At 41.9% G+C, this 16,466-nt stretch overlaps 1 protein-coding gene across 1 annotated transcript in view; it reads right to left on the minus strand.

Moving 5' to 3' along the window:
* The window catches only part of GNL3L (G protein nucleolar 3 like), a 37,669-nt gene that overhangs the window by 13,218 nt on the left and 7,985 nt on the right, over positions 1-16,466 (minus strand). Inside the window, 12 exon segments of the mRNA XM_045288283.1 lie at positions 1,110-1,237; positions 2,676-2,812; positions 3,077-3,219; positions 3,307-3,481; positions 3,996-4,083; positions 6,077-6,221; positions 6,954-7,057; positions 8,899-9,034; positions 9,842-9,925; positions 10,562-10,678; positions 11,582-11,689; positions 13,458-13,489. Of these exon segments, the coding sequence (XP_045144218.1) occupies positions 1,110-1,237; positions 2,676-2,812; positions 3,077-3,219; positions 3,307-3,481; positions 3,996-4,083; positions 6,077-6,221; positions 6,954-7,057; positions 8,899-9,034; positions 9,842-9,925; positions 10,562-10,678; positions 11,582-11,689; positions 13,458-13,489 (1,397 nt within the window).

A 16,466-nucleotide genomic window follows, 5' to 3' on the forward strand; every position in this document is an offset into this window, starting at 1 on the left:
CAAATGTTTTGAGAATGATGATGGCAACAAATGTACATATGTGCTTGACACAATGGATATATGTATGGATTGTGATGGGAATTGTACAAGCCCCCAATAAATGAGTAAAAAAAACTAATTATGGTAGTTATTGTACAATACTGCTTGATGTGATTGAACTATGGATTGATGTGGTATCTGTATTAGCTCCCAATAAAATGACTTTGAAAACAAAAAAAATTTGTTGAGTTAATTCTGATTCATGGTGTGTCAGAGTAGAACTATATGCCATAGGAATTTCAATGGATGAGCTTTTGGAAGTAGATTGTCATGCCTTTCTTCTGAGGCATATCAGGGTGAACTCAAACCTTCAACTAGTAGTTTCAGTTAGCAGATAAGTGTGTTAACCATTTGCACTCCCCAGGGGCTCCAACTACAAGTTAGGGGCCCTTATAGCCATACTTTTCCAACCTCTATCTCTTTACTGTTACCCTATATGTCTCCCATTATAATGTGGATGTCTGTACCTAAAACCCACTAAAATGTAAACTACAGAGGTGGACCAACTGACAGAAAAGGCTGAAACTAACTCCAGAAGTTATATGATGCTGTGCTTTCTATATTTTTATAGTTGCTAAGGAACCATGAAAGGAGTTTAAACAGGGGGAGCTGACATGGTCAGAATAGGCCTTTAAAAACCATGGACCATGTGTCCAGGGGGGAAAGGACTGACAGCTTAGGCTAGGGTTATAGGAATGGGAGGGATAGAAAAAAAGCTGATAACGTCTCAAGAAATTTAAGAAGGATAAGTCAAGGGACTTAGTGATGAACTATATATAGAATCTTGGCTATTAGTTAGGGGGAAGAGTCAAGGATCCCCAGCTGAGTAGCTAGATATTACTACATCTTCTGAGATGCAATCACAGCTGGAAGAGTTACTTAACAGAGAATGACTCCTTCTTAGACCTATCACTGCTTTAGTAAAGAATGCTGCAAGAAACTCACAGGAAATGAAAAACCCACATCTCACCTCCATCATAGAAATACCTTGTGTGAACCAGGCAGAAGGGATTTACCACTTCCCACAGCCCTGGGTAGAGAAGGTTGCCGTGAAGAAAGGAGAAATGTACCTTATACACGGTGGTTTTATTTTCAATGGCATCTGCTATTTTCATCATTGGAGAAGTGAACCACTTGACCCCCATTTTGAGTGTGTTCATATCACCCAACAGCTCATTAGATTCTCCAGTGGCCAAACCTTTAACACAAACAACACTACTATCAGGGCCTCAGTAGAATGAACATGTAGACATTGCCCAGAGGACAAGGGGGAGAGAGCTTTTGTTCCTATGGAGGTACATTCCACAAAAGATTAAAAATATGAGTTTTGCACAAGCAAGCCAGGGCTCACATTCTACCTGTCTGCTGGGAGCTGTCCTCTGAGCCTCATGCTTCATCTGGAATATCTGACTGCCATAGATCTATCACACAGGGTTGCTCTGAGAGTCACAGCAAAGGATTCCAGTAAAGTGCTGAACTGACATGGTGCTCTATCAATGGCAGCCAGTGGGATTTCCTCCCCACTACCTCTGGCCTCTGGCCAGGAGCTGTCCTCCACAGTAACCCACAGATATATTCTTGCCCTAAGCCCACACTAACCTCATGTTCAACTCTGCCCACTGTCTCTTCTCTTGGGCTTCCTAATCCCTATTTTCCCTTCAAGAACCAGCATTAGGGTTAGCTCTTGCAAGAAAACCTCACCACAAAACTCTCTGTGACTTCTTAGGCTTCAATCATTGGCCAAAATGCATTCTCCCTATTGGAGTCCCTCTTGCCTTCACAACTACTGAGAATCAAGCATCATCATCAGAACATGAGCTTGAATTCCTATCAAAGCTTGTTTGATAGAGGAGAAAACTAAAATTCAGAGAGGAAACTGACTTGCCCTAAGCCACATGGGGTATAAATTATGAAGCAGGCAAATCCTCTTATCCTCAGACCAAGAGAAGTTAAACTACTGGATAGAGAAGGAACCATGGTTAGGGTAGCATCTAGCAAACATTTCTGAAAAAACATACTTCCTAGAGGAGTTTCTAGAAGTCACACCTCTGTATTCCAGAAAATAATCACTTTGTTATTAACAGCTCACATTTACTGAGCATTTATTATGTCAGGTGTGTTCTGTATTTGAAGTGAATCTTCAAAACAACCTGATCAGGTGGGTGTTATCCTTGCACTAGACGTCACATCACTCAGACATGGAGAAGTTACCATATATACTCGTGTATAAGCCAAGTTTTTCAGCACATTTTTAATGCCGCTTTTGTGGTAAAATTAGGTGCCCGGCTGATAACTGGGTCAGCTTATACTCGAGTATATATGGTAATCAAATTGTTTAGGATCATATAGCTAATAAAAACCAAAGATTGGATTTAGAAGCAGGCAATCCATACTTTCAACCACTTAACTAGTCTAAGCTGGGAGAATCTCACCCCTTCTCCCCTACTGTCCCCTGATCCAGAGTAGAATTCTTTACCTTACAAGAGAAAATATTAACCTTAGAGCTGGTTAAACAATGTGCCCAAAGCCAGAGTAGAGCCATGGAAGGGGGGAGGGGGCAAATGTGAAATCTGTTATCATGTCTGACTAAGGCAAGACAAAATTCTGGGTATGACAGTCCACCTATCCTCACTTACATTCCATAGTGTCTTCATTAGCCTGTTCGGTATCCTCAATGTCAAAGATCTCCGTCATCTTCTTAACAATCTCAGCACTGAGATGAGTAGGCAAAGTGTGGGTGGGTGGTGGTAGTGTGTAAAAGCTGATCTTCCCACTAGATTGGGAGGTGGGAGAAAATTTGTGGTGATGTCATTAAGAGAACAAATGGACCTCAAGGATAAGATGGGTTCCCAAGTCGAGTTGGTAGATAATCATTGGACATAAATACCCAATCATGGCATGGCCTGGGGCTTTGGCCTTCCTTTGCGCTGTAACTTTGGAAGTAAGGCTATCCTATACACTTCGATAAACACACATGAGACACTTTGTAGTACCTAGCATCCAGCGTGCCTCACCTTATCCTGAACACCCTCCTTACCTCACCCAATCAGCCAGGACAGCTTTGGCTGCTTGTTCCTGACTGTATATGCCCCCCTTCTTCTTTTTCCCTAAACGATGGGCCACAGCAATCAAAAAGTGTTCGGTGGTCTGGAACCCAGAGATGCCATAATAGTTGGAAATCTAGTTAAGGGAGGAAAAAGAAAAGTCATAAGGAAGAATGAAAGGCTTTTAATGTAGAGTAGGGCACTAGCAAGGGGCCTCGAATACCTCTTCCAGGTTGCAGTGTTGCAGGATAGTCTCCACGGGGGTCACAGGGTCTGCTAGCTTCTGTATATGGATGCAGTTTCGCAGGATGGTGCCCACCTCTGAGTTGGGTCCTGGAACAATACCTGGAGCATCTAGCAGCCTAATGAACTTGTCCAGGTAGACTTCCTGCATGAACCTGGAATAGGAGAGAGGAGATAGGAAAGGAACGCAGTATCATGTAGACCCCAGTCTCAGGTTGGGCCTAAGTGAGGGGAGGGAGTATGGATAAAGAATGAGATGAGGGTATGTTATAGATGGAAGGAAAGATATTAAGGACGAAGGACTCTGAAGCTCTATAGATGGAGGCGGATTCAAATCTACCCAAAGAGGACTGAGCTACAGGACACTGGACAATCTCCTGACTTTCCAAACCTCAGTTAGTTCATCAAGGAAATGGGGCTACTTATCAGTAGCCCAACCTTACACAGTTCTCAGAAGGCTTCACAGAGCTAATAAAGACAGAACCTGGCTGGGTGTACAGCCCACACCAAGGGTGTACCAGGTAAATGAGGGCTGTTACAGAGTTTCCATGCCCAGGGGAAGATAAGAGCTAAGTCCAAGCTGAAGAAGGGGACAGGGACTGAAGACTTGAGTATTATGGGAATGATAGGACAAGGAGTTTTGTAAAGGGGAAGCAGGTAAGAGCTTACTTGGTGACTCCTGGCACAGCTCCCACACAGCAAGAACGACTGCGCTTCAGGCTATTGATCAGACTGCTTTTCCCGACATTAGGAAGGCCTAATAAGTAACAGCAGATAGCTCAAAACAGGAAAGGACCTCAGTAACATTCAGGACAGGTTGTGTGAGTGAGGCCCAGGTAGGAAAACAGACCACACCACTGGGAAGCCAGTAACACAATCTGGCCTCATGCCTTCCCACCCCAGCCTCTGACCAAGCCCCCAGATGGTTTCTCTGTATCTCTCCTCTATTTGTGAGTGTATTGTTGGGCAGATATGTCCCTCTCTATAGTTGTGACAACCAAAACCACCAAAACCAGTGTAGGAAAGGTGTTCATTGGCAAAGCCTCTGTGATATGGTCTGACAGTGAGCAGAAATAAAAATGTTTGTGGAAGAGACTTTCTGTAATGGAGTAAATTTTGGGAGTGTAGGGGTGGGGGTTGAGCATACCTCCACATGCTGGTCTATGTAGCTGTATGCCTGTGATGTTTTTCTGTTTATCTAGGCATCTGGGAGGACCTACGGGTCTGTATATGTGCTTCTCCAGTTATGTTCTGTCACTGGAGGAAGATACATACTAGAATTTACATGTGTACACTGTCTCACATGGATCTGTGCATACCCTGTTTATGAAAGTATCCTTACAGCTGTCCCTTGGTTATTCTCATTCTAAATATCACTATTTTTCTCCCCCTCCTAATCAGGTTTTCACTCTACCCTATCTTTAGGGCTGTGTGTCTTTCTGTGTATACCTGTACCTCGGAATCATTCTCTGCTGGTTTGTCTCTCATTCTGACCACTATCTGTGAGTCCCCTACCCCACCAATTATGACTCTTATTATTTTTTATTCTCTTTCTATACATTAATTATTCTTATTCTCTTTTTATACATTTTCTTCCTCTCTATGGGCTTATCTCTCAGTATGTATTCTGTTTGTCTTTGTAGATGTCTCACTATCCTTTTTTCCTCATTTTCTCTCTCTCCCCCTACTTAGTGCCCTCTATATATCAATCTCTATTTCTTTATAATCGCATGTTTGTGTATTTGACTCTGTGACTCTGGGTATGTGATTGAAGTTTGTAGTATACCTAGGCAAATGGCCTGCTGTGCCCAGAACTGCTGTGCTATGGGGAAGCTGAGTTGGTATAGGAGATGTATGAGGATTTGGTTTGCATACATTGTACCTCTAGATCTGTCCATGTGTGTCTCCAAATTTGCCTCTTCTGGGTATACCTAGCTCCATGAGTGTATCTGTATATAAGTATGTTACTGTGTGTTTACATCCTTATTTATCCATGCGTATCTCTCTAATTCTGCCCCTGTGGTAGCATCTCTCTGTAGTTCGTAAGGTATGCATGGCTGTCTCTGTACATATGGAGTATTTCTAATTTCCTCCACATCTCTGCACATGTCTCTGTCCTTTCAAGGGTTTTTTTTTCCTTCCCCTCATCCTATCTTCCTCTCTCTGCATACATGCCATTTAAATGTTTCCCTTTCCCACTACCCAACAACCCTACCATTTGGCTTCCCATTTGGCACTTTTTCTGTCTTCCTCTGTGTTTGTTCCTTTTTACTCAGTATCTACTTCTCCCTCATCTTTCTCTCTTGGTTTCCTGATGATGTGGCTCTGTTTATCTCAATTTCTGACCCCCATTCTCACTGCCCTGGGTTCCACAGTCCCAAGTTTGAATTTCAGCACTGCTTTGTCTCACATGGGCCTGGGTCTCACAAGTCTCTTTTTCCTTTTCTGGGCCTCATAGTTCTCATCTGAAAAAGGGAGATGCTCACCTCCCCCTCCCATAGCTTTAATTGGATGAAATAGTGCCAACAATTAAGCCTGGCCCCATGCATTTGATCTATGATACTAACATTCAATACATGATGGCAATTCTTAGTAGTCCTATCTACCAACCCAAATTGCGAATCACAAAACCTTTCCTGAACTACTCCCCTCTTCCCCAAAAAGGTAATAAAAGTGCCAGGATTCTTTATCCCAATGAACTCCCTATGTGAGAAAGACACCTAGGATCCATGACCAACCACAGGCCTTACCCACAACCCCCACACGGATGTGGGTGCGCACTTCGCCAAGGCGACAATAGTTCCCCAGAATCCTCATGAGATTTTCAGCTCCAAAACAGGCCTTGCTTTTCAGCAGTGACTCCGAAGCCTGCTCCGCTGGCACACTGCAATGGTTCTAGAAAATTAGAGGTATTGTAGATGTATCAGATAAGAGATGTGGTATGAGCCCAGATTTCAGAGTCCTTCCTTTCCTCTGGAATTCTCAGACATCCCCTGCCGCCATCAATATTTTCAGCCTAAAAAAGAGAGCATCTTAACCAAGAGCCTGAATAACTTGCCATTTTCCTGTTCCCCTTGAAGACCAACAAGGCTTACTTTGTGTCTGTTCATGTTCTCAGACCTCTGTCTCTTTTGAACTGTTACTTGTCTCCCTCAGCAGGGGCAACTATGCCCAGAAAATCCTGCTTTCCTGCCCTGGGCCTCAACACCCTCCTCTGTACAATGGGATGCCCATCTTCTCTGCCTATGGAGGGATGAAGTGGTTTCTGGCCCACAGCCTACTTTCCCCTGATATTTCGTAAGGTCACTTCAGCCTGCATGGCTTTTAGTCCTGATGTCACCTCCTTGCCTAAAATGTATGTTCTCCTCATCCTCTTCCTTTACTTACTTACCACAACAGTTTAAATATAAAAAATTGGAATTAACTTAAATATGCATAAACAAAAAACAAGTTAAATAGTATATCCTTAAAAGGGACTTCAAAAAGTTCATGGAAAAATAATAGAATTATTCTACAAACTTTTTAAAACCTCATAGCTGTGTGTCACTATCTATGTAAACATATAGCACAGAAAAAAGTTTAGGAGATACAACCAAAAATAACAGTGGTGGTTATTGCTAGGCTTACCAGATTTTTTATTTGATGCTGGGTACTGGCCTTGAAAGCCACAGTTGGCAGTTCATTACGAAGGTAATCCAGCCACTTCTCCACAACCTCCTTGGGAACCAAATCTGGGGAAAACAGGCTAATAAGAACATCATCTTGAAGGCTCACTCCAAATATGTTTCCACCTACGACCAAGGTTAGGCACACATCCTACTAACAGGTATTTCTGCTAGATCCTTCCATCGTTCTCCAATCTCCAGCCTGGAGTTAGAAAGGGAAATCTGATCTATGGGAGCAGATGGCCCACCCAAAGTGGGCCTATTCCCATTGAGAGAATGGGTAAACTAGCTATTTGGTCACAGTTGCCTCCTTCTAATCCAGTTTGCTCGGGGTGACAGAGGCCTCCAAAAGATTGCCCTTTCTTATCTTCTCTCTGGATCATTTTAGACTGGGCCAAATGTCATGAACAACACTGATAAGAATAGTTATAACTTATGAAATTCTGACCATGTATAGAGCATGTATTAACAAGGAAGGCTTATTAACAACCTGAGATATGCAGATGACACAACCTTGGTTTCTAAAAGTAAAGAGGACTTGAAGAACTTGCTGATGAAGATCGAAGATTGTAGCCTTCAGTGTGGATTACAACTCAAAGTAAAGAACCCAAATCCTCACAACTGAACCAATAGGTAACATCATGATAAATGGAGAAAAGATTGAAGTTGTCCAAGATTTCATCTTGTTTGGATCCACAATAAATGCTCATAGAAGCAGCAGTCAAGAGATCAAAAGATGTATTGCATTAGATAAATCTGCTGCACAAGACCTCTTTAAAGTATTGAAAAGCAAGGATGTTTCTTTGAAGACTAAGTTGCGCCTGACCCAAGCCATGGTATTTTCAATTGCTTGTGAAAGTTGCTTGTGAAAATTAGACATCGAATAAGGAAGACTGAAGAAGAATGCATTTGAACTATCGTGCTGGTGAAAAATATCAAAAGAATCATGGATTGCCAAAAGAACAAATAGTTTGGAAGTACAGCCAGGTTGCTCCTGAAAGGCAAGGATGATGAGACTTCGTCTCACATACTTTGGATATGTCAGAAGGGGCCAGTCCCTAGAGGACATGATGCTTGGGAAAGTGGAGGGGCAGGACAAACGAGGAAGGTTCTCTGCAAAAGTGAATTGACATCGTGGCTTCAACAATGGGTTGGAACATAGGAACAATTATGATGATGATGCAGGACTGGGCAGTGTTTCATTCTGTTGTACATAGGGTCGCTATAACTCGCAACAGACTTGATGGCACCTACCACCACCATCTATAAGTTGGAATAGCCTAGATGGAACTTTTAACAAGATGACAACGATGACGACAATGACCATCACCACCACCACCAAGCACTTTATCATCCTTTATCACTAACAATCCTATAAAGTTGGGACAAGCACTACCCATTTTACTGAAGCTCTCAGAGGTGACATGACTTGCCCAAGACACTAGAGAAAATAGGTAGCACTCCTGGGATGAAACCCAGACCTGTGGAATGCTTAACCTCAAAGGCTGCAGGATTAGTGGTACCTCTTGCTGCTCCCACTTCCACCTCTGTTCTCAATCCTGTCTTTGGGCTCCAGCTTGTGGGAGAGGAGCTGCCAGGGTTATCCAGCCATAGCTAAGACTCAAAATGGCAGGAACAGGGGACTAAGAGTCAGAAATATGTAGAATTCACTCCAATGTTTCTGTGTGTATGTGTGTGTGTTTGGACAAGTCACTTCATTAATCTTATTTTTGGCTTTGAAAACTGGAACAAGAATTCCTACATTACTGACTGTTATGAATACCACTGAGTTGCTGGGTCTTGTTATCTGGTCCCAAGCTAGTCTTTCAATAATACCTGATCTCAGGCTAGTCTTTCAATAAAGTCTGGACCTTTCCCTGCCTTACTTAATCCTGCCCAACACCCACCAATTTTGTTCAAGACCAAGACCAGCTTTTTGTTGCCTTCTGCCTGTAGAACAGCTTGCTCCATTTGGAAGCAGCGACATCCCAATGGGTCTCTGACATCCAAGACTTCCAGAATCACATCTGAGTATTCCACCACCTACAGGGCAGAGAACAGAAGTGATGAAAATCAGAGGACTGAGTAATAGTCATGCAGGCCCATAAAAGAAAAAGTCTCCATTTCAGTTGGGAAAAACAAAAAGAGAGATGTACCTGAGTTGTTACCCTCCCTAAAAGATTTTTTTTGTTGTTGTTGTTGTCTATGACTTATTTTATTGGAGTATATTTCTGTTTTTCTTTTTGTTTCTTTTTTTTAATTGTTTTTTGGGGCACATACAGCTCTTATCACAATCCATACATATATCAATTGTGTAAAGCACATTTGTACATTCATTGTCCTCATCATTCTCAAAACATTTGCTCTCAACCTAAGCCCCTGGCATCAGCTCCTCATTTTCCCCTCCCTTCCCACCCCACACCTCATGAACCCTTGATAATTTATAAATTATTATTTTGTCGTATCTTGTCCTGTCTGACGTCTCCCTTCACCCACTTTTCTGTTGTCCATCCCCCAGGGAGGAGGTCACATGAAGATCCTTGTAATCGGTTCCCCCTTTCCAACCCACCCTCCCTCCACCCTCCCAGTATCACCACTCACACCACTGATCCTGAAGGGATCATCTGCTCTGGATTCCCTGTGTTTCCAGTTCCTATCTATACCAGTGTACATCCTCGGATCTAGCCAGATTTGTAAGGTAGAATTGGGATCATGATAGTGAGGGAGGAGTATCTGTTTTACTTTATAGTTGCTTTCTTTTTTTAAAAAACATTTTATTAGGTGCTCATACAACTGTTATCGCAATCCATACACACATCAATTGTGTAAAGCGCATTTGTACCTCCATACCTTATGAAATTCCTTATAGTAAGCCTTTCTTGTGGCTTCATCATCCAGCTGTGGAAACATATTTAATTCCTGCAAAGCTTCCTCCTAAAGGAGAAAAAGAAAGTGATCTAGGAGGACAAAAGATCTAAAGATCCATGGCTTTGGGAAGCCATGAAAATCTCAGCCAAGTCAAAAGTAGTTCTGACTAGCCAACAAAGCCGGAAAGTTGAAAACTGGAGAGCTTATGCCTATATGTATGTATGTGCTTGGGCAGAGAATAACTGTTAGGAGCCACTGTGTACACATGGGTGTAAATGGGAGGAATGTGAGAAAGAGGTCTGAGAAAAATTATCAAAAGGGACAAGGGATAGGGGAAGCAAAATGTATACTACATATCAGAAAATAAAGTATGATTTAGAAAGTAAGTATTCTGTGTGTGAAATGAGAATACATGACAAAGAAATAATAAACTCTCAATAGAAAATGGCACTCCCTACAAACACATCCCTTTCTCAGTCTCTCAATTCTCCCCACTTATATTTTTGTTTATTTTCCCCTACTCCTCTATCTTCCTCTCCTCCCTCCCTCTGTCCCCAACATTGTCATCTCTTACACAGATTCAACTTCCCCTCCAACAGTTTCACATTCACGCTTTTCTTTTCACAGAGCAATGGCATGAGTTGCTTCTGAACAAACCCAGGTTAGGCCAGGCCCACCCAGAGGCAAAGGCTTCTCTCCCACCTTGCGTTCAAACTCCTCCTGGCGTCTCAGGACATCCTCACAGTAGCTCTCAATGGTCCTACGTCTGTGTCTCTCTTGGTCCCGGGCAGCCTGCTGCTTCTCTCTCATCTCTTCCACCTAAAAAGAAAACACATTGGGACCACCAACAGTAACAGTGAAGAGGTGGCAATGAGAAGAAAAAAAATGTGACATGGCAGAAATGGGAGGTATACTGGGAGAGAGAAGATAATGACAGCAGGGTTAAGAGAGAGTGTTTAAGGAAGAAGCAAAGACAGAGAAATGAAAGAAGAAAAAGCGTGGCTGAGAAAAAAAGGTGTGTGTGTTGCTGTGAGAGAATGCATTCTGGGCAGAGGCATTCACTTAAAACGGGGGGCAATGGAGGGGAAGGGGAGAGGAGCTGATTCCAAGGGCTCAATAGAAAGTAAATGTCGAGAAACGAATGATGGCAGCATATATACAAATATGTCTGATACAATTGGTGCATACATTTGTAATAAGAGTTGTAAGAGCGCCCAATAAAATGACCTTTTAATTAAAAAAAAACCTGGGGGTAAGAGGACAAGGACATGGAATATTATGTCATTTAAGGACCAGGAAGAGAAAAAAGCAGCAAAAGAAAATGAAAATGGTTGTGGTTACAAAGGAATGAATATATCCAGTAGAGTGAGATACCAGGAACACCAAAGTGAGAATGGTTCAAGGGAAGCATGATCTCAAATGTAAGAATTTGGGTAAGAAAATCAAAGAAAACTATCCATGGGTATGTCAGGGAATAGATTGGCCATACTTGCAAGAGCAGTTGCAGTAGAGTAGTGGAAGCACAAGCCAGACAGCAATGGACTTGGAAGTGAGAAGTGGGGGAACAAATAGACACTTGATACTCAAGTATCAAGATGACTTCCTTCTCTTTCCCACTTCCACAACCAGCCTCAACAACAGTAACAAGCATGGACTTTTCCCTTTGAGTCAACCCTTCTGCTGACCTGACAAGCCAGGTCTTCTTTTTCCTTCAAGGCTTACCCTCCTCTTCTTTAACTCAGCCTTCCAGCTGGCACGATCATTAAAATGAACACACTGAGGAGCAGAGGACGCTCTACAGGATGCTTTCTTTCCATTCTCCTTTGCAGGCTAGTCATCACAAAAGAAGGAAAAAAAATGAGTAGAGCTAACAAATCAATGGAAACTACTCCTACCCTCTCATAGTTAAAGTTCCTCAGAGAAGTATGGTTGTGAGGAAAATCCTAAGTATTTCATCTTCTGGATGGCTATTATAAATGCTAGCCTAAATGGAACGACCCAGCGTCCAATTACCCAGTCAGCAAGTTGAAGCACAGCCTTACTTGTGTTTATTTACTAATCTGTAGTAAACAGTTTCACATGTTACGTTTAGCACAAGTACTTAAAATACTGTAAAGATTAGGTAATCCGACCCTGGAGAGACCTTCCCTCCTGTAGCCAGACAAGGTCCACTAGCAAACTTTAGGATAGTGAAGTAAGGAAAGAAGGGGACAGTTGGGAAGGTTCCCCAAGTAAAGGTTGAGGGCTGTCCAAACAAGCTGCTGTCAAAGTGTGGTCCTTAGACCACCAGCAGCACCATCACCTGGAAATTTGTCAGAAATACAAATTCTTAGAAACCATGACTGAGATCCTGAATTAGAAACTCAGAAATGGAGTACAAAACTTCTTTATTTAACCATCCCTCCAAGTTAGTCTGAATGACTAGTTAAAACTTAACAACCTCTGCTCTAGTCCAACTTTAATTTGCCCACAATTTTTTCAGCATAACCAAGAGATCCAGGATTGGGGGCGAAATGTCATATTTTGGCCTCCCTCTTTCCCATGAGAAATAGGGACTTGGGAACCAGATAGACTTCTTATCAGCTGTTTTACCTGAAACTGAATGTTTCTCCTTCTGAGGCTATCTCTTCAACTAATATATGTTATTGTTATCTGTCGTGAGTGAATTTTAACTCATGGCAACCCCATGTGGGCAGATGAGAATTGTGCTCCATAAGATTTTCAAGGTTCTGTCCCTTCAGAAGGAAATCACCAGGCCTGTCTTCCAAAGTACATCTAGGCGGCTTTAAATTCCAACTTTCAGCTAGTATAATAATTTGCGCCATCCAAGGAATCCAGTCCAAAATAAAGGAATGAGAATAAACCCTACCAAGGTAAATCAAGCACAAAGCAGTATATGACTCTGTATTAGTCTAAGTACTTTAGAGAAACAAATCCACAGCAACTCATGTATAAGAGAGTTTTATGTAAAGAAAGTGTGCATCACGAAAACATCCCAACCCAATGCTGCCCAAGCCCACAAATCCAACATTAACCCATTAACCCAACACCAGTCCACAAAGTCCTCCACCTCACAAAACAGAGGCAATGATGCCAACTGCAGGAGGAAAGCTGAGTCAGTGAACGAATAAGCATCTCAGCACTAGCAGGGGTCTCCACACGGCTGCTCCAGCACCCAGGGCTGCATCGGGATAGGTCCATGTGGCTTCTCCTTGGGGATGTCTTGTAGGAAGTCAATCTTGCAAGTTGAAGCAGGGAACTACTAAGGCAGCTGCACCCTGGTGCGACCATCACAAAGCAAGAGACCCGAGAACTAGAAAGGCGAGGCTCACCACCCATTTATCCCTCTGCCTTTCAATTAGCCCCACATGTGATTATCGGCCAGGTTGGCACAATTAACTAACTCAGACTCATAGTAGGAAATAGATGCTGCTGTAGCCACCCAGACTAAAGGGAAAATTTAGAATCTCTGATTCCAATGTGGCATTCTGTCCAGCCACCCAACATCTACTTGTTTTTATGGGCCTCTCCCAGTAGAAGAAATCAATTTTTGACCTTTCCCCAAACAATGGGCACACCTTACCTAAAGCCAACTTACCTTCTTGCAGTCTTTGCCTGGCTTTTTATTTTCTACCCCAAAAAAAAAGAGAGAGAAAGAAATCATCATCTATTAGTCAATGCCTGAGCCAAACTGGAAATATAAAGAGGGCTCAGATCCTATGTCAGTCTAAGTCCACCATAAAACAGAGTTGTAGAAACAGCAACTAGAGTGTCAGGGGAAATATTAGATATAATATCTAGAGCATTATTTCAAAGAAAATAAAACATTTCTTAAGAGAATTCTATAAAGGGAACTATCTGAGGTATACTTATGATTTTTCTCTCCCCTTTAACTTTCTGCTGGGGTAAAGAAACCGGCAACTTGAAAAAGTGATCTGGAGGAGTCACATCTGGATAAGCAGAGCCCTCAGCATATGGGGCAAGATCTACCCTCTCCTATTGATTCTGTTCATGCCACTGCCTCCAAAGGGGCATGCCTTATTCAAACTTATGCCTTATTTAAACTAGTGCTTCCTTTAGCTACAAAAATAATTTTAACTTCCCAATCATGCCTAACATAAGTTCTCAGGAACATAAAGAGACCTTACCCCCTTCAATGAGAACTATCGTCCCCTTCATAGCTAACCTCTTGAAGGAAAACTGCTTCCCTTAATTCTCACCACTGAAAAAGGAGCTAAAGGAATTCTTACAGGGGTAGGTCTAAGAATAGCTCTGTGATTATTTCAGATGGCTCACACACTGAAGCAGAATATAGGAAAAATTGAATTTGAAAACTACTATAAATTCTTAAAGAGATTCAAGAATATACTAGAAAAGAATTGCATGGAAAAAAATAAATCCCCAAACTTGACTGTCTGAGTTATCCAGTGCTATTATAGTAGAATTAGCAAAATAGGGTGGGGTTTTAAAAACAGGACTTTATTTTGTCTATGAGGCTCCATGTCCAAATTCAGAGTGCCATACATACAAAACAAATAGCCAACACTACTCTCAATGAAGAGAAATAAAAACATTCTCCTTGCAAATGGAAACCACACAAGGATGTCCTTTATCACCATTCCTATTCAATATTGTGCTGGAAATTTTAGCTAGAGCTATCAAGCACAAAGGAAAATCAAAGATATCCAAATTGGCAAAGGAAAAACAAAACTCTATTTGCAGATAATATGGTCATATACACAAAAAAAACCTCAAGACTAGGCAAGATAATTTTTGGAACAAATTGAAAGATTCAGCAAAGTGGCAGTGTACAAGATCAAAATACAAAAATCAGTCAAATTTCTTTACGCTAACAAAGAAAGCTCTTACAAGGAAATTGAGAAAATGATCCCCATTTATAATAGCCACCTAAAAGATGAAATACCGAGGAATAAATCTGACCTGATAAACAAAAGACCTATACAAAAAATGACAAGACACTACTACAAGAAACTAAAAGATATCTACATAAATGTAGTAATAGACCATGTTCCTGGATAAGAGGACTGAGATTGTAAAATTGTCAATAACATCAAAAGATACACAAGATCCTGAGGGTGTTGGAGCAACAGCAATCTAGGGGAGAGTAATTACTAAGAGGCGGAAGAAAGTAGGGTGAGCATAATGGTGGGGAAGGAGGAAGGTAAAAGGAAACAGGAATGATCTAGGAAGCAAAGCTATGGATAGAAGTATAAGCATAGGTGTGTACATATATGAATACATTAATTCACAAAAATAGAGGTGTTGGCATAGGTACATATATTTATATGGCAATCCACTGAGGTAATGGATGGACTTCGGGCCTCTGCTCATACCCTCCCTCAATGCAAGAACACTTTGTTCTAGCAAACTGGCATTCTGTGATGCTCACCCTCCCGGCATAATCTCTGAAGATAAAATGCTGAAGACAATAGCAAATGTGGTGAAGAAAGCTGATGGTGCCCAGCTATCAAAAGATATAGTGTCTGGGGTATTAAAGGCTTTAAGTTAAACAAGTGGCCATCGAGCAGAGAAGCAACAAGCCCAAAGGGAAGAAGCACACCAGCCTGTGCAATCATGAGGTGTTCTCAGGACCGGGTAACAGGCATCAGAAGACCCCAAACTGTTGAGAACAAGGGGGGTCGGAGCAGATACCCAAAGCCCACCTGTAGACAATGGGACATCCCCTCACAGAGGGCTCACAGGGAAAGGATGAGTCAACCAGGGCGCAGTAAAACACCGATGAAACACATAATATTCCTCTGGTTCCTTGAGCTTCCTCACCCCAACTACTGCCTTTCACTGCAGACTAGACCGGAGCATGTGCACAGGTACAGATAAGAGATAGGAGCTCATGACACATGGAATCCAGGAACAGGAATGGGAGTAGCGATACCAGAAGCATAGGGGGAAGGTGGGGAGGAAGGGGAAACTGATCGCAATGACTGACACATAACCACACACACCCGCTCCAGGAGGACGAACAACAGAAAATGTGGAGAAAGGGAGACAGTGGTTGGTGTAAGATATGAAAATAATAATAATTTATAATTTATCAAAGGGTAACAAGGGCGGGGGGAAAAAGGAGCTGATACCAAGGGCTCAATAGAAAGTAAATGTCTAGAAAATGATGACAACATATGTACAACTATGCTTGATACAATTGATGTATGGATTGTTATAAGAGCTGTAAGAGCCCCAATAAAATGATCTCTTAATTAAAAAAGATTATGCATCCTTAAAAAACAATGATATTGTGGCAGCAATTGTACAATTATGCTTGATCTACTTGAATTATGGATTGTTACAATACCTGTAAGAGCTCTCAATCATTTAAACCATTTTAGATTTAAAAAAAAAGCTCTAAGAGCGCCCCCAAAGATGATCTTTTAATTAAAAAAAAGCTACAAACAGATAATGCCATCCTGATCCAGATTCCAGCATCACTATTTAAAGCAGTGGTTTTCAACCTTCCTAATGCCGCGACCCATTAAGACAGTTCTTCATGTTGTGGTGACCCCCAACCATAAAATTATTTTTGTTGCTACTTCATAACTGTAATTTTGCTACTGTTATGAATTGGGCAACC

Source organism: Echinops telfairi, unplaced genomic scaffold (genome assembly GCF_000313985.2).
Source record: "Echinops telfairi isolate 266 unplaced genomic scaffold, ASM31398v2 ScPeMD7_19;HRSCAF=73, whole genome shotgun sequence".
NCBI classification, from domain to species: domain Eukaryota; kingdom Metazoa; phylum Chordata; class Mammalia; order Afrosoricida; family Tenrecidae; genus Echinops; species Echinops telfairi.